At 44.3% G+C, this 23,518-nt stretch overlaps 2 protein-coding genes across 4 annotated transcripts in view; both read left to right on the top strand.

Moving 5' to 3' along the window:
- s100b (S100 calcium binding protein, beta (neural)) overlaps positions 1–23,518 on the top strand; it is a 614,446-nt gene that overhangs the window by 385,440 nt on the left and 205,488 nt on the right. The window lies entirely within an intron of this gene.
- LOC121177882 (sodium- and chloride-dependent GABA transporter 2-like) lies at positions 11,948–22,239 on the top strand. The gene is made up of 15 exons (XM_041032295.1): positions 11,948–12,092; positions 13,016–13,257; positions 13,709–13,843; positions 15,502–15,642; positions 15,739–15,829; positions 15,926–16,058; positions 16,701–16,835; positions 17,071–17,174; positions 17,661–17,785; positions 18,062–18,174; positions 18,279–18,416; positions 18,543–18,645; positions 19,793–19,893; positions 20,182–20,352; positions 20,446–22,239. The coding sequence occupies exons 2-15, from the start codon at positions 13,020–13,022 to the stop codon at positions 20,599–20,601; spliced, it is 1,884 nt and encodes a 627-aa protein (XP_040888229.1). The 5' UTR covers positions 11,948–12,092; positions 13,016–13,019; the 3' UTR covers positions 20,602–22,239.

Here is a 23,518-nt window from a genome sequence, read left to right as displayed (position 1 = left end):
AGCTTGACGCTACAAATCATGTTTGTGGGGTGACACACAGATCCCAATTAAAGCATCCAGCAGTTCAAATCTGTGAAACCTCCAATCACAACATGATCTCTGTAATTAGAAGCTTTGCTCGGAGTAAAAGTTTTCACGCATGGGCCGAGCTGCTAACAACGCCGAGCACAAGGGAGCCACAGATTCACGAGGAAAGCCGTTTTTGGTTTTATGACGCGCTAATGTCGAGGAATGCAATTCGGCTGGCTATTAAGAGCTTCGATAGGAAAGAGGCCCTTAAGTTCAGAAGAAGGAAAAAAAAACAAGATTCACTAATAGAAACCGTGAGGAGCGGGATGTCGTACAAGGTCAAGTTCTTCTAGACCTGAGCTTAGAATATCACCACAGTATTAAACTCATCTGACCTCTCTGCAGGTCAAGTTCATTCTCTTGATGTATAGCGTTATTTTGAGGGCATTCCTTTCAGTAAAGGCAGTCAGCGCTGCTTTTTATCAAGATAAACAAGACACAGCAGCTGCACAGGGACACTTCCCTCTGTCGTGTGATAGATCTGTGGGCGCAGCATCACAGGGAATCCGAAAGAATCATATGGGAAACGCTTGTTTGATCAACAGGCTGCCGGATATAGACTTGTGTGTTGAACTTTGCTCTCCCAGAAGTTCCAGTTTTCCTTTCAATTTGTGAGGTGGGAGAAAGGCGTCAGAGGACAGCGGGTGTCTATTGTGTCTGGGGGCAATTCATCACAAGGGGAAGGTAATGAAAAGCCTGGAGGGGATGTGAGGGGTGACTGTAAATCTAGCTAAGCAGCAGCGACCTGCAGGTCAGAGCACTGAGTGTAGTCACTCAGTACTTCTAGTTTTCTATTATTTCTGTTTTTATCATTCATTTCCTTGTTTGCTAGTGTTTAGTTTAGTGACAGTATTTCAGCTGCATCATGCCAAGTGTTTTCCTTTCCCTCAGTTTATAACAGTCGTTTGTATCCTCTGCACTGAATCATTCGACCCTGTGGTTTTTGATCTTTACGTGCTGGAGTATTTGTTCAGTTGTTTCAGTTGTATTCGTGAGATACGATGAGGATGAAGTGTTTCCAGGCTGACTCACTCACTCTCTGTATTGCTTCCTTGGTGTCTGATGGGCATCGGTGCAGCGAGACGATTTATAATGCAGACAGTGCGCAGGAGGTTACTGTTTTATTACGCAGCTCCTTTTGAAATGAAACACTTGGGCTTTTCATGAATCACAACTCTGGCTTGGATTAGGGCAAAAGGACAGCGAGCACACAGAGGCTTTTATAAATGAGGTCCCAGCAGAGAAAAGTGAGGTTATAAGCCTAGATTTGGACCAGAGGAGTGGACCCTCCCTTCAGTCCTATTTTTCTTCCTCTGTTCAGTTCAGTCTTGACAGAACTTTTGCAGTACAAAGTCAGTTACACATGCAAGGGATTAAAAATGTCCCCACATACAGCCTAAAAAGTCACCTTTGTCTTTGCCAGAAAACCATAAACACATGCCTCATTGCATGACACCGCTGCCCACCCCGCTCTTCTCGGCTCTCCTTACAATCCGCAGATTTTTCCAGAAGAATGTTAACACACTGGAGTCATGTTCTGGCAGTGGGACTGCAGTTGTTGATCACAGCCCTTTTGTTTACTGCTCAGAAATCCCTCTGTGTCATTACGAGACAAGGCTCTGCTGCTCACAGGAACCCTACACGCTGTCAGATTCCTCTCCTCCACCTACTCTATTAAATAAGTGGTTGTTGAAAGGTGGAGGGTGTAATAAAAGAATCTCAGCTCTTGTTTCCTCAGATGAGGGCTTGTAAATATTTCACCATGAGCAAATGACTTCTGAGCCAGTTTACAGGTGTGCATTCACGAGGGCTGCGTTTAAACCGACGCAAACATGAACAGAGAGGTGATGATGTGACGCTCGTTCTTTTCGTTGTCATAGTAAGAACTTAATTCAGATGTTACACAGATTAGACAGAGACAATATTACAGTTATAAACTTTAAAGGAAAGGAAGTGTAAAAATGATCATTTGTGGTTTTTATGTGGGGTAATGCACATGAGACAGTGTTATATCTGTTGGTTGTTGCCAGCTGTCTACCATTGTCTGACTGTTTGTCTATACTTTGTCTGTTCTGTCATTAAATTTGTATGAATGTGTTTGTATGCTGTGCGTGTGTTGCACTAAGCTGTAACTCAAGAAAGCACCTGCAGGGCCCTCGGGCTTTTGTTCGCTCCTCACTCCGCCTGACAGTGTCAGACCAAACCATCAGATCCAGAGAAATGTGACGGCGTGTCAGACCGTAGTAAACGTTCGGAGCAAAGACGCCTGGAATGCATTTCCCCCCCTGTCAGAGGGGAAAAGGGTGCGGATATAATTACACCAAAAATGACTCTGTCACTTTAATAATGCAGCGATCACATCTGACAGTTCAACGCAGACACGCGCGTTTGGTGAAGGGGTTCGTCTCTTTTTTAAAATATTAATTTGACCCACTGTCGGAAAATAAAACTGGTTTACAGGCGCCAGTGAAATTAGAGAGAAGAATATGGATTAATTTTTGTCCATTCATCATGTGTGACATCATCAACGCCACTAATTAGATTTCACTAAACTTTAGAGGAACGGCGTCCTTCATCCCTGATTGTGTTTTCAGAATAATATGCACAGGCTTAGGGAAGGAGTTTGTTGATAATTTGTTCCATATGTCTAAGTTTCACTACTGGGCTGATTTTGAAAGATTTTGGAAGTTATTTATCATGTGAAGGGAGAACGCTGCACATGATCGAAACAGGATGACACACGTTAGGCGTTACTGATTATTCAGAGGCCCACATGTTTGCCATTGTCTTTCTTAAAGCAGCGACAGCAAATCTGATTTCTATTTCATCTGTAAACAGTAAGCAGCAGAGATAAAGCTAAAGGAAGAATTATTCATAGGCCTTGAAATGTAGTTTGGCAGACGATTACTTTGTTTGGGATGGACTTGATTTTAAGCAGACTCTGAAATCCACTGCATGAAGCAAACTATTCAAACCACACACTAAGTGTCATGTTTTCCTCTTTTCTTGTCTCCTCTTTGCCTTTTTATTGACCAGCCCAGTTTTATTTCTCCCCTCCCTCTGCCTCTGTGACCACAGCGCTGTGTTAAATATGTCTCTGCATCACTATCATCTATCCATCCTCATTCCAGCTCTTTGAGCCTCAAGAACCAGACGGCAGGACAGAGGAAGACAGAGGCTGACACGGTTGAATTTCAAAGTCCTTGCAATAATGAGTAATTTGTCAATTTTGAGATTAGGCACCCTAAGTATGAGAGTACGTATGACCCATGGTGTAAATAACATGATTTAATTGCCTGAAAAAACAGAAAAATCCATGTTATTACTGGCAACATAGAAATGGATGTGCAAAATAACAGCTGTTAAATAAGACAGTCCGATACAACCACAAATTACAGCCTCAGATATCACAGTATAGACAGATCAGAGCAGTTACCTGTTGCATAGCTAACAGGTTGTTTCAGCTGCAGCCAGTTTGCGAACTGTCGTCGTGGAAAAGTCTCCTCCTCGAGCAAGTTGAGGAAATACCTTCCTCATGGACGTGTGCGTCTGTGTTGCACAGAAGTCTAACCTCTGGCTCAGTGACTGGGAAAGTCCCAGATAATTTAATGTTGAGACAACATAACCAGACTATACAAGATACCAACTCAGAGCAGAGGTCACTTCATGTGGTCCAACATGAGGAGCAAAGAGGGGAGAGGACAGTACAGAATGTTTTACCTTCATGCTGTCATCTTTTATCTAATATATCATTTGTTGTTCATGTGATGTTATAAGATTCTTATGCAGAAATGGAAAAAAAAACCTTACAGAGGCTTGGTGTCGGATCAGAGTTAAACTTCTACAACTCTCATTTCAGCCACACCTTAGTAGCACCAGTGGAGGACATCTTCAAAATAAAATTCAAATTAGAGAGAGATGCAGAGGGAGCGACGGAGACAGAGCCGAGCAGAAAGCTGGTTATTAGAGCATGTTGGTGTTGCTTTGGTGGGGCCCTGCACTCTTAATGACAGACTGCTTTAGCTTCTATCAGTCGGCATCTCTCTCTCTGGCTCTCCCAGGAAAGCACTGAGGTGAAACAGATACAGGCCTAATTGGGGTTTTACAATCACATACACTGTGTGCAGTACGCGTGCACACACACACACACACACTGTTCCACATCACACTCCAGCTTGAGAAGCCAAGAGCTTTCGGCAGCAATGGCTGACACACAGGTAGATCTCCAGCTCTTGGTCCATCAATCAAGCTGATTTATGTGTCTGAGGACTGCTTGTTCTGCCAGTAGCAGCACTACTCCAGGAAAGTTTTTCCTCTCCTAAAGAATAATGTCAGTGGGAAGTTGCAGTACTGGAAGCAGTTGAATATTTATGTGCCTTCTGTCGTTACACTTAAAGCTCTAGACGCACAGAAATGTTGCAAGCCTGTGTTTACGTGAGCACAGACGGCCTGCGTGTGTGGAGATTATAAAGCTGTAAGGGGATCATCAACATGCCACAATAGTCTGGGATGACAGAGAACCAACCACGCAGGCTAATGTGGATATGTTCACAGTGCTGTGTACTGTGTGTGCTCTCTTTATGCTCACTAACTCTGCCTCTCCCCATCCTTTGGCGGCATTATGAGCTATTATTTCCTGAAATGTTGCTGGACGGTGCTCATCATGATTCCAAGTAATTGTTCTGAATTCCCCCCCCCCTCCCGAAATGACAGGCTTCCTCTCTGAGTGCCAGACTACAGGACGTTAATATGACGCATAGGCTTTTAGGTGCTAGTTTAGGTTTCTGTGGCCAACTGACCTGTATGAGAGATGACCAGATGACTGTATAAACATCAGTCTCAGCAGTGTGAGCTGAATCCACTGGGTAGTGAAGTAAATACATCTGAAATATACTTTATTTTATCTGCGTTGTTGTTATTGAGCAGCAGTCGGAGACATACTTTTCTGCCACCTTCCAGCCTCGGGCCCCCTCCACCCAACACCTCTGCTTGATTCTGTTTGCATATCAGACGTCAGTGTGATTCAGTGCTCATGCATGCACAAAGTCACACTCCCACATCTCCACAAGCAAAAAAAAAAAAAAAACATCATCACAAAGAAGCGTTCGGTACCGTCTGCTTTAGGCTAAATTCATATATATACAGTATGATAAATTCTAGCATTTAATTGCATTAAATGAATCTGCTTTTTATTTATCAAAAGCCGTATTGAGTGTCTAAAGGCTGTCAGCTCCTCCTCCTCCTTAATCCAGTACACCTGTAATGTCTTCAGTATCATCTGTGTCCTTTAGTTCAGCTCTTTTTCACGACAGGACTAATGTTGAGGAGTGTTTCTGTGAGCCCCAGAGGTCAGTGATATTTGTGCTTTGTATAAAGCTGCCGGTTTACATTCAGTTTGGCACAGAACCAGAAAAAAAAACAATCCAGTTCACCTGAATGTGTGAAGCTTATCAGCTCCTCCCACCTGACCCGTGCGTATTTTTTTTATTGCTCTCTGAGAAAACACTGTCCCCTTCACAGACTGATCTCCATGGTTCAACGCCTGAGAAGACGACGTAGTGAACGATTTACCTCTGGTATGTGCACAGTGTTTATATTCTGTATGTTTGCAAGTATGCAAGTGTGTTTCTGTGTTGGCACAATGCCTGGAGTCTTTGTTTGCAACTGACGTAATATAATGTCATATAATTTAGCAGTATAATATGTACAGCTGGATGGTTATAGGGGTGAATAACAGCCCAGATGAAAGATTTTATGTATATGAGGTACAACCTGAGGTAAAGCTAGTTTGTTTTTTAAAATTGGCTTCTTGTAGCCTGAGGCATTGAACCATTACTTTCAGTATGCGAGACTTGCAACAGAACATGGCAACTGCAGAAAGTTGAGTCACTCTCAGCACAAAGGCACGCTCTATATTCCTCAGAACCCAGTGGCGTTCGCTCTTGTCTCTACACCTGCCACCTACGATCATACTCTTTCATGAAAAGTTTTTCGTAAACTGATGATTTGCTGCTGATAGCTTCGACTGTCCAACAGGAAGCGTGTGTGATTACTTTAAAATGTTTCGTACTCTTTAAATGTGAGAATTTCACACTCAGAAACACACGACCTGATGGAATCAGTGCAGTTTGACAGAGATGCTTTTAGCTATAGCCCAGTGTTGATTTGTACTCCAGCAGTGTGCATATAAATACACGCACGCACATACACAGTAAGTCATTTACTCACCTAAAGACCTACTTCACCTCCCTGTGCTACTATAGTGTGATATCATTGTGTTACAGCACGTGTGTTTTGTTTGTGGTGCGTATTTAGCTGTGTGGACTTTGTACTGCGGGCCAAAGTTGACCACGGATGTTTCCAATCCTTTCCCACCACAGTGCTGAGGCAGCTACTTGGATTTGGCAAACGCAGTTTTCTGTCATCACCGTGTGGCGGGTTTTTGGCTTGTGCTGAGCAGTCTGCCCCTTTTGATGGGATGCTGGCAGGAGACTTAAACAGAATAACTGCAACCAGTAACATGGGCCCAGTTTTCCCCCAGCAGCACTGAACAGTTGGTGCTGATTCTCATAGTTCCACTGTATGTCAGTGGGACAAGGACAAATCTGATGCTACAATGTGTTGAAGTTTGTATTTGTGTAAATTCGCTGAGGTAGCTGCAAGAGGCTGAGTGGGCTAAAGAGTTGTGTATCAGAGAATTTATTGTTTTGTGCCATCCTCCCATGGAAATAGGATCTGGTCGCTGTTAACTGTTGGTCAAAGTTCACTGCCAACAGTCAACTGAATCTTAGTCAGGGCTGTAGCCAGGGTGTTAGTAAGGTCAAGAGTCCAGAGTCCTCCTGAGTCGCCCTAAAGTCCCTGCATGTTCTTTTAAAGCCTTACCCAAGATGCTTTGAGGCTTATAAATGTCAGAATCAGGCTTTAAAAACAGTACAGAGGACATGTGATAGCTATGGCTGTGATTTTTCATCATTCACCTCAGCTGGTGTTCAGTTTTTTTGCTGGAAGTGCATCAGATTGTTCTTTCGTGCAAACGTAACGTGGCAGTTATTTCCTTGCCTGGAACCCGGTCGGCCAGAGTCGAGGGGGCCCCTGCACAAATGGAGCAGCGTGGCCCTCAGAGCCCCTTGACCGATGTACTTAACCTCAATTACGTCTCTCGGCATCCAAGCGTATGCAGAGACTGTCTATGGAATGCAGACTTCGGCAGTGAGAGCTGCCGAGTCAGCAAAGGACACAGTAATAAAATAATCAAGTCAGGTTATAATGGAAGCGATGGCCTGTAATGATATAATTACAATGCAGGTACCCCACGACTTGTCATGTGCACAACAATGGAGATATGTGGGATACTAGTCACTGATAATTAATCAAGTTATTGTTTTTGTGAGTTTAAAATAGCAGCTTCCATCCAGTTAATTCATTAACTTGCCTTCAAAGTTCGATTCCCGCAGAGTTTTCTTCATGTCTTTAATTCTCCACAGGGGATGAAAGAGAGGAGTCTTCCTATTTGCTGTCAGTGGTGGCAGAGGGGGGGCTTATTGTTTGATGTTTTGAGATAATCCAGCGCCGCATTCCTCCCTGGGGCAACCTCAGCCCAGAGTGTGAAGGTCTGGGAGCCTCAGCCAGATTAGATGTTTGAATCACTGCACAGCTGAGTTGCTGGCTGCAGGCTCGGCCGCCACACTCGCTTTTATTCTTCAGTCTGATCAGTTTTCAGATTAAAGTTACTTTTTGATGCAAGTTTAACTGTGTGAAACACTACGCTCATATCTTATATAATATCTTGTAAGATAAAATGTTATATAATCAGTGTTGAATTTAACTTCCTTGTCGTCACACTGGCAAACGAAGATGTTAACATAAAGACCTCTGTTTGTATGGCTTGAGGGCTGACTCTACATCTAAAGTGAAGTAAGACATTATTAACACCCCACTTATAAAAGTCCCATGATGGGATCATTTGGCTGCTGGCTTCAGGCTCAGTGAGCAGCAGGAATCCAGGTTTGTTTAGCTTGCCTAGATTTTCCCAAGAGCCTGGTTCATCACAAGCAAAGGCTGGACGGGCGAGGAGACGCGGGGTCGTACTCACTTTTCTGTAAAGTGATCTGGATGAACAGGGTCTTAATTAATCCACCTCATTAAGGTGCTACATTGGGGGCTTATAGAGAATCCACATCCATACAAACAGAGGTAAGTTCAGCACGAGGACAGGCCGGGCGAGTCCTTCACATCCTCAGGAAAGCTCAGCGTGTGATTCTTTGTTTAGCACAACTTCACCAAATGATCTGTGTGACTGTTGTATGTGATTAGAATAACTTTGTGCATTGTCGCCTAGAAACAAGTGGGACTGATTTCAGACTCTGTGACCAATTAATCGGCTATCCCAGGATGCAAGGTCTTCAAAACCAGTTAGTCTCAACTCAAGCAGAAACATCTGTATTTTCAGGAAACACCATCCTCCCGTGAATCCAGGCTTATTTGGTTCTTGCAGTCAATACAAACTTTTTGCAGATTTCTTAAACAGCAACAGAATATATTGCGAATATTGTGCTTAAATAATCTGGGTCCATGGGATGGATTCAAAGTGCTGAACTCAGCGTGCAGACAGGAGCCGGACTGTCAGACTGTTTTTAAAAATCACATTCTTGGTGTATTTTGTTTGTTCTAATTTCAGAGCATAGCATCCACCTTTTTGTAGCTAAACAAATGAGATACAGCTTGTTTAGTGTGCTCTGGAGGTGATGTTAGGCAGATGATGCATCTTATTTACACTATTCCCCTTATAGTGTTAGCATGATGAATGGATTACTGAACAGGCCTACACAGCAGAGGCCCAGGGGCTGCAAAACAAGTACAAAGAGTAACAAAACAAGCAGGAAGATACTCAAAACAACTATACAGAGATGCAAAACCACCACAAAGAGACGCAAAACATCTACAAAGAGATGCCAAATGTCTTCAAAGAAACACAAAATGACCACAAATGATGTGGCTGTGTGTCTTGTGGCCATTTAGTGTCTTGTTTAGTGTCTCATGTTAAGTGTAGTGTTTAATGTACAAGTATGGATTTTGGACTTTCAGCTCATGATCAGGAAATGTCCATCGGAAATCATCAGGGAAAGAAAAACATCACAGACCAGCTGACTGAGATTTGGATAAATATCCTTAAATGTCCAATGAAGCCCCACAAATCTCTGAAAGCAGCGCTAACACCTCACGGGACTACCCTCTGTGGTTAAAAGACTCATGTTGGGAATTGCCCCTCAAAACATTCCCATAAAATCTCCAGGAAAGATTATCAGCAGCAAATATCTCACCTACCACAGGCCTCAGGGGAGCCCTGTGCAGTGTGGACATAAGGCCGGAGGTTACATTCAGATGTCTCCTCTTTACAAGCTGTGTTTTTCACACTGGTTGAAGAGGAAGAGGGATAAGCCACAGGAATGTTTACCTATTTAGGACATGGAGTATAGGACGGAGGTATGGAGTTAGAGGGCTGATGGTGACCACATCAGGACCTCCTCTTTCAAAGGGTTCAATCAAGGCAAGAAGACCACTTAAATTTCTTATGGTGTGTTTGACCTGAAGGTTGAGGCAGCAGGTCAGCGTGTCCGGGCTGAGCGTGCAAAAAAATTTAGAATCGTCCTCCAAATTCTCAATTACATTCACCTTTCTGGTCTGATAGTTGGCAGACTGTAATCAAACAGATGGTCTTATGTTGTCTAACATTCACGCTGCTGAAATGTGGGGTAAAAAGGAAAATCTGTCTACTAACACGTAATCATATTTCACTCAGGTCAAGTCATTTAATCCCTTGTTAAGTTGTAAAACATCTGGTTTGGCTTTTCATTAATTAGATGAATATAAACAGAAATCAAAGGATTACAGCTTTTAGAGTAGAGTAGCTCTTCTGGAGTATGTTTGTAGTCGTAGCCAGTAACCATTTCTCTAAGCCTCACTAATCCTGCATAAGTAGTGTGTTTGTATTGCCCTGTCACCAAAGACATGTGGCTGGCACGCAGGTTGCTTACCATGAATCAGCAGGCAAGTGTTTGGTATCTTTTCTGTTGTCCCTGCGTCATGAGACATCGCTGTTGGACGGCACAGTGAACCTGAGACCTTCCTCTTGTGGGATGATCCTTCCAACCAGTCCCAGAACGTGCAGACCTCAGTTACACGCGCCAGAAAAGAGAGGTAGCTGAAATTTAAGGATTTCAATGCCCACAGTGAGTTTAATACAAAGCAATTAAACTCTGCAAGGTGTCATCAACTCAGCTGGTGTACGATGCTTAATATCAACAGGCTGTGACAGTCAAAAGATTTAATACTGGTGAGTTCAGCTTCCTCTCAGCAGATTACTTAAATTTCACCTTTAAGTTTTCATGTCTAACATCTGAGTGTGATATGAGCAGCTGTTTTTCTGCGTGCTGTAGCTGCACGTTTGCATGTGTTCTGCGCTCCATTCGTGTGCATAGGAACAACTCAGACCAGATGACGCGTTCAAAGCTGAATTTTTCCTGCGACACGCACCGTGTTGCTTCCTATTAGACGTTTTGAAATCCTTGCAGTTATACAACAGGCTGGAAGAGTTTCACAATGGCTGCCACTGTAGATCAGTGACCCACTGCCCTGGATGCCAGACACCGGTAAAAGAAGTCATAAAGCATGCAGAAATTGTGCACAGCTACGGCTGGTCTGAGTTACACACCGGGGCACCACATTTACAGGGGCTGCAGGTTTGTCAGGACAGAACAATGGCGACTGTATTGAGGGACCCTTAACGCTCAGGTTTTATTTGGCCCCTGGGAAGCAAAGCAGAGTCTGCAGTCCGAGAGACGGCCCCGATCAGGCTGTGCGTGTGTGAGGTGCACACGTGTAGTTGAGGAATTAGTGCATTTCATATGATTGCAAGACTTTTTACCACTTCCTGACTCTTGACCCTTGACTTCTTGTTTTTTCTTGAGGAATTTTCTCTTCTAATGAGAGTGAGGCAAATGCATAAATTCATGCAGGACCTAATTGCAGACTGTTTTTTTTTTGTTGTTTTTTTTGTGTGAGAGCGGAGAGCCCTGCTGAATCCCCTGATTTAGTGTGAAACATTAAGATGTAATATAGAATTTGATCTTGGTTGCGTTTTGGAAAGTTTAAGGTTTTCAGAAAGTTTGAGGTGTAAAATTAATTCCTGAATACAACTACAAATGTGTTGCATTCTCGTATCTTGTGTGGACTGCATCATCCTCCGAGCTGAAGCACAGGTATGCATGTGTGCATATATCTGCAGGTCAGAGTGCAACGTCCTCCACTTTTATATGTGATTTATACACCTAGTAATGCAACCTAATATGTCCAAGCAGTGGAATGCAATTTTCTGAATGAAGTATTTGGAGCAGAGTGTAAGCACGAGACTGGATTGTGTTTTTAATGTGGCTATAAACGGTATGAGCACAGGCAATGACACAGGCCATTAAACGTGCCGCGAGCTGCTTGAGGTGTCCTAAATGGTTAAGACGCCAAGACCATTTACAGGACAGAGTCCACAGTGTGGAGCTGAGAAAACAAACCTAGTGAGTTTGAATCGGGTTAAACACTGAGGTGTGTATATCCTGTAAGGCTGAATACTTGCACTTATAAGTAGTAAATCTAAAGTTTTAAAAGTGAAAGAACATTTTGACTTCTTCTTCTTATTATTATTATTATTATTTTATTTATTTATTTATTATTTTATTCAGTGTAAATGAGTCTAAGTTACTACGGGGGTCCTTAAGCTGATGACATCACAGTTCTGTAACACAAAAAAAACACTCAAATACCCATAATGCCTTGTGCTACATTTTGTAACCTGTTCTTTATTGGAAAACATCCATGCACCCGGCCAGACCCAAATATAGTCGCTCTGTAAATTTGGACCGAGGCGGCGCATCGGCGAGAAGCCCCACACTGCTGCCCCTTACCGGAACAAACCACTCGACCACCCGGACACGGGGGTGGTCGTGGTGTAGAGAACGACAGGCAGCGTAGAGGTAGGCTGGGAAATGTTAAATTCTCCGTCATTTATCCCTCCAAAGCGCGAACCGAGCGAAGATCAATGCACAGTTTCGGCGAAATGATTTTACGCATCAGTTACAGAGCATCGTTAGACTTCATCACGCCTCCGCTGTTCAGTTCAGCCCAGAGAGCGGAGCGTTTCTCTGAAACCAGCTCACGTTAGGTTAGAATTATTATATTATATTATATTATATTATTGTTGCGTTGTTATTATGTTATTATCCCCATGTTTACTATAGCTTCCATTGCGGTTATTATAGAAACGTGGCTTATTAAAGGCTTGTTACATCAGTGTTATGCAGTCACGTGGCACAGCAGGGGACAATGTGGAGGAAGTGGGACTTCAGTTCCTCACTAGTTCATCTGCGGCTCCTGTTACATCCCTGCAACTGACACTTTGAAAGACAAATTATGTTTCTATCGATGCCCACAATAAACCACATGAAGTGACTACACTGAAAATAAGAACAGGGCTTTATAAACTCACTGAGTTGAGCTGCAATGCACAGAGGTCCCTGTGTAAACACCGATGGGAACGTTTTTGTTTGTTAAATAGATGTTATGCTTCACGCAGTGTTATGAGAGAAAAAGTCTTCGGCCAGATGCACAAGCTGAAATGGGCCAAATTTAGTCCTTGAGTGTGCTGCAGGGTACAGATAAAGGACGCACACCCACCTTAGTTTGTCCTTGAGACACACATCACAGATAAGTGAGGCAGACAGACCAACTGTCAGAAAATACACCCGCACTCTGGTTATTTAAGCCCAGCTGTGAGGATGTGAGTGAACCTTTTTCCATTTTTCGTCCTGACTGGTTCGTCTGGTCCTAACTGGTTCCCCCCGTTCGGTCTCTCAGTTCCCAGCATGTCTCCTAATCTTTTGTCTTAAACTTTCTTCAGGGGTATGTGCGTGTCTCTTCCTGAACCTGTCATGGGTGAACAACTGCCACCACAGCAAGGGGACTCGCTGCTGAAGTTCCACCAGGGGAGCCTCCCCAATGGGAAAGAAGCCGGCAAAGACGGCCTGTATGCCAGAGGCCAGTGGGCTAGTAAGGCTGAGTTCCTCCTGGCCGTGGCAGGGCAGATCATCGGCCTGGGCAACGTCTGGAGGTTTCCTTACCTCTGCTACAAGAACGGAGGAGGTAAAGCATGTGGGACAGCAGAGGAGGGAGGGAGAAGAGAGGAGGTTACTGCTGAACTGTATGAAACCTTGTCATTCTGTAAATTCTCTTTCTCCCCTCTCCTGGCTCCCTGTCTGTCGTTTACCCTTTATCTTTAGCTCTTCTGTTCTCCTTTCTTTTTCTCATTCTCAAAAACTAAGGGTGAGACCTGCAAGATCTTTTTTTTGAGCTGAGAATGATGTGTATTTTGTATTTTTACAGCTTTGATATGGTGAGATATCCTGTTGAAGATGGACAGTTAAAGAAAGTTCTTCATAATGTGTCCATTACACTGATTTGACTATTTTACTAAGTGAGATCAGTGACTGGGAATTTAATTTAGGCTTAATTTAAAGTTATTATTGGTGATAAAGTTCATATTACAATGAAAGTCCTCGCAAGCATAGCACCTTATGTGTGTGTGTGTGTCCAGGTGTGTTCTTTGTACCTTACCTGTTGTTCCTGGTGCTGTGCGGCATTCCCCTGTTCCTCCTGGAGACCTCACTGGGACAGTACACCAGCCTGGGAGGTGTCAGTGCTTGGAGGACTATCTGCCCGTTATTTGGAGGTAGTAAGCCATTTCTGTCTCTCCATCTTTCTCCTCTACTTTCCCTCGTCTTTTTTCCTAATCTTTGTGCAGGCATTCAAAGCATTCCAGATTCCACATCAACACAAAACCCAAATAAACAGTGCGTCTGCAATCAGAAGATTTGGCACTGCCTGCCAGCTGCATGCGTGTGCGCTTCATATTGAGTCTCAGCTTGTGTATTCAAACAATTTAGAAGCACAGAAGGCAACACGCTCTCTGCCCGCCAGTAAAAACACACAGCTTGAGGCTGAATGTCTTGTTTTCATGGTATCCTCCTATCCAAACAAAAGATCACGGTTAAGCATTAACTTAGCGCACAGTTACTCCAGTGAACCAGAACCTGCTCTCATCAATGTGATCCTTTTAAAGAGAAATAGAACACTGTGAGGTTATTTAAGTTGTACACATGATCCTGAATAATCCAAACCATTCGGGAAAGGAAGTGGGTTCAGACAGTGAAACGTTTGGATGGAGGGAAAGGCTTACGGTCTCTGAGCAGACCTGCACAGATTCCACTTGTTTACAGTGTTCTTTTGGATATGAAGCCGGGCCGCCCGTACACGTCGAGGACTTTGATCTGTCAGTCTGCCCGGCTGTTTTATTTATAGATGCAGTGGAGTAATTGATTGGGGTAAATGATGTGAATGCAGACAGCAGCGGTCGGTATCCACGCGGCCTTGGTGTTTGGGAAATGTTTAGGAAACAGTAACGTAGTTTGTACATGTGGCTTCACTGCAGCTCACTGAAGCCAAACAATTAAATCTTTTTAAAAAAGAAAATTATATCATAACATAACATTTTCCCTATACAGGAAGTAAAAGCAACGTTAAAGCAGAAAATTGAAATAATAAAAATTAGGAAACTATCTCTCCACGGGGTCCATTTAGCAGCTGGTCTGGCGCTTTCAGTCATATCACATGATCTTCCATGACTACCAGGCAAACTCAACCTACTTATGAAGATCATGTGAGTGATATGATTGAGCTTCTATCGTGGTGAGATTGTTCTGGGTTCAGGGAAGTCGCCTGCTCTGCCTGGCAGCCTTGGCTGCGGATTAGCCATGGAACAGTTCCAGCGTCTGCTCAAGGACACTTCAACAGGGTGGATTTTTGCCTTTAGCGCGCATGAACATGCCGCTCACCTCTTGGCCGACCTGACACACAGATCCCCCGAGGTAGAACATAACCCCGATGAAAATGTTGCAGTCAAATTCATTTCTGTCCGATTAAAACAGGCAAACTTCCTCAAACAAAGAAACGCCTCAGTAGGAATTCCTCACTCGTTTGCACATTTAATAGTCTATCATGAGATAAAGGCCTGAATTTCATTAGAGCACACCACAAACGGCTGTTTGTCTACGCGAACAGCCTACGCTCTCTGACCCACTCATGGTCTCATAAGACCATCATTCACTCCTAATGAAGATGTACTAGATGTGGGCCGCAAGTCGAGTGTCTCAATAAAGGGATGCTTTCACAGGAAACTCGAGTGACTTGGAACAGAGGATGAATATTTGCGTATGAATGCTTTGAAGATCATTTTTTCTGTTTCTGTGTTTCTGTCATCCATCACATCACAATAACAGCTGCCACTGAAAAGCATCACACCCTGCTTCTGTCTGTCTTATGTCTGTGCAGGTCTCGGTTACGCCAGCCAGGTGATTATCCTGCACGGCTGCGTGTACTACATCGTCATCCTGGCCTGGGCTCTCTTCTACCTGTCCTACAGCTTCCAGGCGGAGCTGCCCTGGTCGCACTGTAACAACACGTGGAACACTGGTCAGCAAAGACAGGAAATCAGAAGCATCACAATGTGATATGAGAGGCTGTGTAAAACTTTAAAGGCTTATCATGGTCTGTTGTGTGTGTCTGCAGAGGCGTGTGTCGTGTTTGACCACCGCAATCAAACAGCCAATGTGAGCAGCCTGCCTGGGAACACCTCGTCCCCCGTCATGGAGTTTTGGGAGTGAGTGCCTTGGTTTCTCACAGGTGGTTTTCCTGGATATTGATCATGCAGCTCACAATACCACCTGGTGTGTGTGTGTGTGTGTCTGTGTTCTAGGCGGGAGGTGCTCCGCCTGTCCAACAGTTTAGACGAGCTGGGTCCAATCAGCTGGAAGCTGGCCCTGTGTCTGGCCGTCATCTGGCTCGTCTGTTACTTCTGTGTCTGGAAGGGAGTCAAGTCCACCGGAAAGGTGGGTAAAAAAAAAACACCAGCATCGTCAGGGGATGATGGGAACTGTTTAGTTTCTGATATGAACATGTCACCAACAGCAGTCAGAGGTAGCAAGAGCATGTAGCAGCAGCTGGTGAGAAACAAATTAGGTTTCTGTATCAGACTTTGAGACATTTTGAAACACACGTTATTTCCAGCCGTCGGAGAAAAACACTCCCTTTAAGTTTTCCAGTGATAGTTGTCTGTGCATCTACATGATAGACATCGACTGCTAATAGCGACTGTCAACGTGGCAAAGTGTTTGCCCTAAGATACCGAGAGATCCTTTAATTGGAAATAAGCTGGGTCATATCCTGTAGAAGTGACTTGGTCAGTCTTGTTTTTTTTTTAAACAGCCAAACCCTGAGAGGTGGCAGAGCTAGAAACAGAACATAAATCTCCTTCTTTCACAGGGACAGCAAATGAAATAAGGGACTGGGCACTGCAGTCATTTTGTTGTGTCACGACCACCATCTGTCAACAAGTTTAAGACTCCAACTTTCCAGGCTTCCCTCTTTTAGTATTTCATCCCTGTCTGAGGACATCACAGACGTGTCCTTCCTGTTTTCTCCGTCTCTGTGCCGTCCTGACCACATCCCTGCACACTTTGTGTACATTCTAGGTGGTGTACCTCACAGCCACCTTCCCATATGTCATGCTGTTTGTGCTGCTGGTGCGCGGTGCCACCCTGCCTGGAGCGACCCAGGGCATCATCTACTACCTCAAACCCAACCACACACGCCTGGCAGACCCACAGGTACACAAACTGTTTGTCTGTTGTAGTCAACACTAATTTTTCGGTCATATAGCAGCTCCTATAAGCAGGAATCCACACAGTCAGCTGAGTACGTGACAGATCTACAGTACAGTTTTTTTTTTAGTTTGCAAAGACAGATAGAATCACCATTTTCAGGATCAGTTGTCTCCTGTTGACTCTGCTCTGATCTGTCCTTTTAATGTTGTCCTTCCTCTCACTGTCTCTCTGTCTGGAGGTATGGATGGACGCAGGTACCCAGATATTTTTCTCGTACGGAATCTGCTTGGGAAGTCTCACAGCCCTGGGTAGTTACAACAAATACAACAACGACTGCTATAAGTGAGACGCTTTTGTCACGCACAACACCCCACAACCACACAGCAACAATTCCAGCCACACAGCTTACAGTCCACTTCACACAAACCACATTAAGTCGAAATGTAAGAGGTGAGCTCTCACTGGTCAGATGGCTTCCAGAAGGAATGGCTGGAATGGACAGAGAAAACACACCGATACAGCCACACCTTAAAGAAAAGCCCTCGCTGCCATGTTTCCCACACTCTAAGACTCACACACACACACACACAGCCAAGCACTTAACTCTTGGCTTGCATTTACAGTAACAGGCCACAGCTCCACAATACAAGGCCAGAGACCAAGATCAAGACCTCGCTGTAGTCTGTCCAGCTTTACTGAAGACACTTTTCCACTAGGAATATTTTTTGTATTCCATTCCTTTCATTATTTCTCCTTATTCTACACGTATTTCTTCAAGTCCCGACCTGCCATGCTGCTGAAGTCATTTGCCCATGTGTGTCCTTGTAGGGACTCTTTCATGCTGTGCCTCCTGAACAGCAGCACCAGTTTCCTGGCAGGTTTCGCCATCTTCTCTGTGCTGGGCTTCATGGCTGAGGAGCAGGGCGTGGACATAGCCACCGTGGCCCAGTCAGGTGAAATGGATTATTATACATTTTAATAGATGGAAGTGAGGAGATGTTTAGGGACAACGGCTGAAGGGAAAGCAGAAAAGAAACTAACCTGAATGAATTTACTTCAGTGTTACACACTGACCTTTAGATTTAATCTAAAAGTATGAGACGAGGCAAACAATAAAAATTGCAGGACTTAGTTGAAGGAGCTGTTGCACATGCAGGAGTTAAGTTAAAGTTTTTGACATGTATGTACTGTGTTCCTCATGCTTCTCCTGTGGTGGTATGTCCTCTCAGGGCCTGGACTTGCCTTCATCGCCTACCCCAGAGCTGTAGCCATGATGCCTCTACCCCAGCTGTGGGCTGTCTGCTTCTTCCTCATGATCATCATGCTGGGGCTGGACACACAGGTAGACACACAGACACACACACACAGCGACTTTGATGAATTGATGCATTATGTGTTGTATAATGACAGCACACACACTGACCCTGTCTCACCTCTGTCACCCAGTTTGTGAGTCTGGAGGCCCTGATGACGTCAGTGTCTGACCTGTACCCTCATCTGATCAGACGAGGCCACCGCCGAGAGCTGCTGCTGCTGTTTGTCTGCGTCGTCTGCTTCCTGGTTGGACTGGTCATGGTCACGCCTGTAGGTCACACTCGGGATGGATGGATGTGTGTGTGTGTAGATGTACGTGAACTTCTATCCTGTTTGGTTTTAATAAGATGAAATAAAGGAGCCTTCTCCGTTTTGTGTGCGTGTTTGTCTCTGCAGGGAGGTTTGTATGTGTTCCAGATCTATGACCACTTCTCCTGCAGCGGAGCCAGCCTGCTGCTCCTCTCCATCTTCCAGTCTCTGGCCATCGGCTGGGTCTACGGTACGAATCTCAGCTCCTCTCCTCTGCTTATCTCTCCTCTGCTTCCTTTTCTTTCTGTTACTTGTCACGGCCTCACACATTCCTCTTTGCCTTTGCTTTGCTGCTGCTTCTTTTGATCAATGACCAGTTTTATATGTAGAAATTATACAGCCAGCCCATTCCACTACATGTCTGAATTTAATTACATTCTGTTGGAGCTCATTAGCCTGACAATAGGATTCAACATTCTGCCAAATTAGAAACCGCCTAAATAAATCTTCAGTTGACTGTTTGCAGTTTATATAGAAAATAATAAAAACAGAACAGAATTTAACACTTTTTAAATCACTAATTGAAGTAACTTCTAAAATCTGATAAACACTCTCAGAGTCATCCAGTCCACTTCCTCCCCTCCTTCTTCTGCATTCCTCTTGGAGTCAGTAGACAGTATATTAACATGGCTGCAGCTACCCACTGTTGTAAGGAGACTGGCTCCTAGCCAGGCCCCTGTCTGTCTCCTCCGGGCCCTAAATCAGCCCCCGGGCCCTGTCGCCTCTCAGTCTCAGTCTGGCGGCCCCAGGGAGCCCCTATCCCAGCCAGACCTGAGGCTCTAAAGCATTTACAAAAAAACATTGTTTGCTTAAGTGTGAGATGGGAGGAACGTGCCATGTACATACATCAGGACAACACAAATACGTCTTACTGTATTTAGACAGTTAACTTTAGATTAAAGAACTACTGACCCAGAAAAGCTGTGCGATGTGAAAATGAGAGAGTAGTGCCATTTCAGGTGATAACAAAGAAGTGTAAGAGTGTGTGATTGTGCGTGTGTGGGTGCGTATGAATACAGGGAAGCCTGTTTTTATGGCTCTCCCAGCAGCCGAGTCGAGGAGAGGGGCTTTAAGTGGACTGGGTAACACAGCGGTCAGGACTCCACTGCACCTTTACCCCCTTTTTATGACTGTGGGATTTTTACAGTTTTTTAAGGACTCTGACACACTAACACTCTTCTGTTGCAGATCATGTGATCCTGAAGAAGTCAGGCTCTCACCCTAAGGGACATGATTAAGTCCATTATAAGGATATAAGAATGAAAGTCTCCACCAAAAACAACAAACCAAACCAAACCAAACCACAGCCACTCACCGTGTTCTTATTTTGGCCGCAGGAGCCGAGCGCTTCAGTGCCAACATCAGGGATATGACCGGCTACAGCCCCCTGCCTGTCTTCAAGCTGTGCTGGAAATACTTGACCCCAGCTGTGTGCACTGTGAGTGACCCCTCTCTGCTGACCGGCTTCCACACTGTTTGGTGTCTGCTTGCTGTGAAATGGTACTCACATAAACGCATGTTTGGGATTTCATACCAATTCCTCCTCCTGCCTGTCAGTCAGTCTACCTCCAGGGACATGTGTCCACCACATATATGTAATGTAATGCATTAAATGTGTTATGGAAAATGTGTTTTTTCTTAGGGTTGAATCATTCGAATTCAATCATCAGAGACAGAAACTGTCTCACAAAGATAAACTGTCTCACTCCTCCTCGGTCTCCTTCAGGCCACCTTTGTGTTCTCCCTGGTGTGTTGGTCTCCTCTGAGCCTGGGGAAAGGCCTGGTCGCTCCGGTCTGGGCCACCACGCTGGGCTGGCTCCTTACCTTCTCCTCCGTCTCCTGGCTTCCCATCTGGGCCGTTTACGCCCTGGCCACCACCCCAGGAACCCTGGCACAGGTTGTACCAGCACCCTCTTTAATCTGTTTAGTACCCTGTGCTGCTGCTGATGTATTAAAACAATGAACTGACTGTGACCTTTTGACCTCACAGCGCTTCCAGCACCTGTGCAGCCCAGCCAAAAACACATCACTGGCCTTCCACCACCTCTCCACCAACAACTCAGCGCTGTCCTACAGCCCTGCACTGCCTCTCGCCGAGAAGCCAAAGGAGCTGATCACTGACATCATCCAGGATCACACGGCCTAACTGTTGTCACTGACGATACGGCGTCAGAGACCGCTCAGCCAATCAGGTGTGGGGAAGGGGAGGGTGCTGGGTTCCAAATGAAGGGCTGTATCCTTGTCTTAGTCTTTATTTACAGTTTTTATTGAGAGACTAAGTAGCCACCAACAGGATCCCCCAGTTCCTTCTTCCAAAACCTGAATTTGGAGGTATATCCTCAGCAGCCCCCAGTGTCCCACGCTGTTCATAAAGATGGGAAATATCAGGTGATCATGTCGTATTTACCTGATATTTGCATCCACGTCTTTATCTCTAATTAGACCAATGATGAAGGCAGAAAAGTCTCTCAGCTGTCATGGTGAAAATTTGAACTAAACATGTCTAAATTTTCCTGAACACTCTTAACACTCCTTCATCTCGAGCATTTTGTCTGCGTAAAATGTTTTTTTTTACCAGTTTAATCATTATATTTATGGACCACATGATAACAATCCCTTTAGCCATCCAGTGCAGCTAAATAACAACACTAATGTTATTTATTATTTCATCCAGCATTAGAGTTATCATCCCTTTAGCCTACGACTCTATTCTGAGTGAGAGATTGCTGCTTTGATTCTCTGCTTACTGTTTCTTTCTTGTTGTGTTTGGGTGCAGGTGTCATCTGACATGACTCTGTGAGTCAGACATGTTTTATAGAGCGATTTTCCCGGACGTTTCGTACGTGCTTCACCCTCTGTGACCGTATCATGGAGTTCAAATGGTTCATACTTCGCCTTAACACTCAGAACAAGTGGTGCTAATGCAACATGGTCAACTCTTTGTCATTTACAGAATGAAATGTGCAGTAACTGTTTTCATCGATTACTGTCTTTTAAATAAGTGTACTTATTTTAGCTGTTGTCATTTGCCTCAGATGTACAGGTTTCAGGTTCAGTTTCTGGAAAAGTAAAAGGCATTATTAGCACATCTTTGCACTATACCAAAAATAACTATCACTTATCACACTGGGAAATATGCAATCATAGTATCTGAATCAGCTTATGCCAATACTACAATATTACAATACTGCTGCTGCTGTGTAGACAAAACAGTTTTTTATTCTGTTCACCAAATGTTTAACTTAAAGTAGGTTTTCAGTAAGAAACTAACTCTGTATGTTATAAAATAGCTGATGCCTCTCCAGTGCGATTCTCTTTGGGACAGGACTTTGCTGCGTCTTTGCATGGTGACATGCGGGAGATGTAAAAGTGAAAGAAGGACATCTGCTCGGTGTAGGGATGTTTATATTGTTCAACAGAAGATGCAATATGTGAATGTGAAAAAATTATTAAGACATACTCTTGGAGAGAAAATAAAAGACAATTAGAATTTGTCCTTTACTCTTTTCATAAAATATGTTAAATTCATAATGTCACTTACAGTACAGTTACTACAGACTTTTACAATCTCGGATTTTCTGAAACCCTTTCAGATGCTCCCCTGAGATTAATTTAAGGAAAAGCAAAGTGCTAAACCCATCTCGTGTCTTTTGAAAGGCTTTCGTCGATCCAAGTGTGTTGTCGTCTGTTTACAGGTGTATACATGTGCCTCTTTGTTTTTAAATGGAGTGCTTTACTTTTGTATGTGTATCCTTATTTTCTTTTCTAAATGAACATATATGCATGGTTGATAAAAGAGTTTGTGTCGACTGTGTTTATTTCTTGGAGAAAAAAGAAGTTGTGTGTGTGCCGGTGTGTGTTTGTGTTCCCTGTTACAGACTTGTGGTCGAGGATAGCTGTCACTCAGGAGACGGTGCTCTTGCTCCCTCGGCGCCATGGTAACAGATGCTAGGAACACACCTGGTTTCTACAGAAGAGGGAAAGAGAGGAAACGAAGAAGAGAGAAGAAAGATAGAGTAAAGGCACGCACACACACATGCACACACACATGCACACACACACGCACACATGCACACACACACTCCATCAGCCGTTCAACCATCACGAGCACAAGCGCTGTGATTGCCGTTCCCTTCATCTGAAGCATTTTCATCCTGATGGGAATTACTGGTTTAACATCCATGAAGAGATAAAAGAAAAGGAAAGGGGGGAGAGATGGAGCAAGAGAAGATGTGTGTGTGTGTGCGTGCAGGGGAGGAGAGGGAGTCATGGAGACTAAAGAGGGAGGGAGAGTAGCAGCGCCGGGGGGAATTCTGACACCACCACTTAGATGGAGCCTGGCGGTTATGTAAAAGGCTCGGCTTGTCAATTAACCGTATTGGATTCCCTCCCCTCTCAGCCACCGTAGGAAGTGGGCCGGTCCCACACACACGTGGCTCGGCACGCGGGGTTCACACACACACACAACTTGTTTTGGTGACGTGCTATACTGTATGCAGCCTGTTTTGCACGTGTGATCCGGGTTACTGTGTAATTGTGTGTGTGTGTGTGGATAACGGGGGAGGTTTATGTCCATATGGTTGCTTTGGCATACATCTCGCTTTCAGATGATGGGGATTAAAAATGATCCAATGGGCTGAGTGTGTGAGACTCAAAGGGGAGAGAGGAAGAGGGAGGGAGGAGAGGACACTGTAGGGATGTGTGTGTTTGTGTGAGTGTGTGTGAGTGTGTGTGTGTTGTCTCTGTATGTGTGTGGCATTGAAAGATGCTGTGGAAAGTTGCCTGATTTTTGCTCAGGCTCTGTGCCACTAGTTTGCAGCTGCAGCACTTTTCGCCACGTGTATTAACAATTCCGTTTGTGCACATTTTTCGTGGGATAAACTCCACATATTTATTTTATTTGTCTCAACACTGAGACGTGTCCTTCACAGGACATAGAAGCACCGAAGCTCAGTCTTGACATCACACTGTCATGATCAAACATCCTCTCTCTCACACACAGCTCTGGTTTGCTCTGTCTTTACAGGCGTCTTTTTTTTTTTTTTTTTTTTTACTGCAGGTAA

Source organism: Toxotes jaculatrix, chromosome 24, assembly GCF_017976425.1.
Source record: "Toxotes jaculatrix isolate fToxJac2 chromosome 24, fToxJac2.pri, whole genome shotgun sequence".
Taxonomy (NCBI): Eukaryota; Metazoa; Chordata; class Actinopteri; family Toxotidae; genus Toxotes; species Toxotes jaculatrix.
This window is presented reverse-complemented; position numbering and strand designations above follow the sequence as displayed.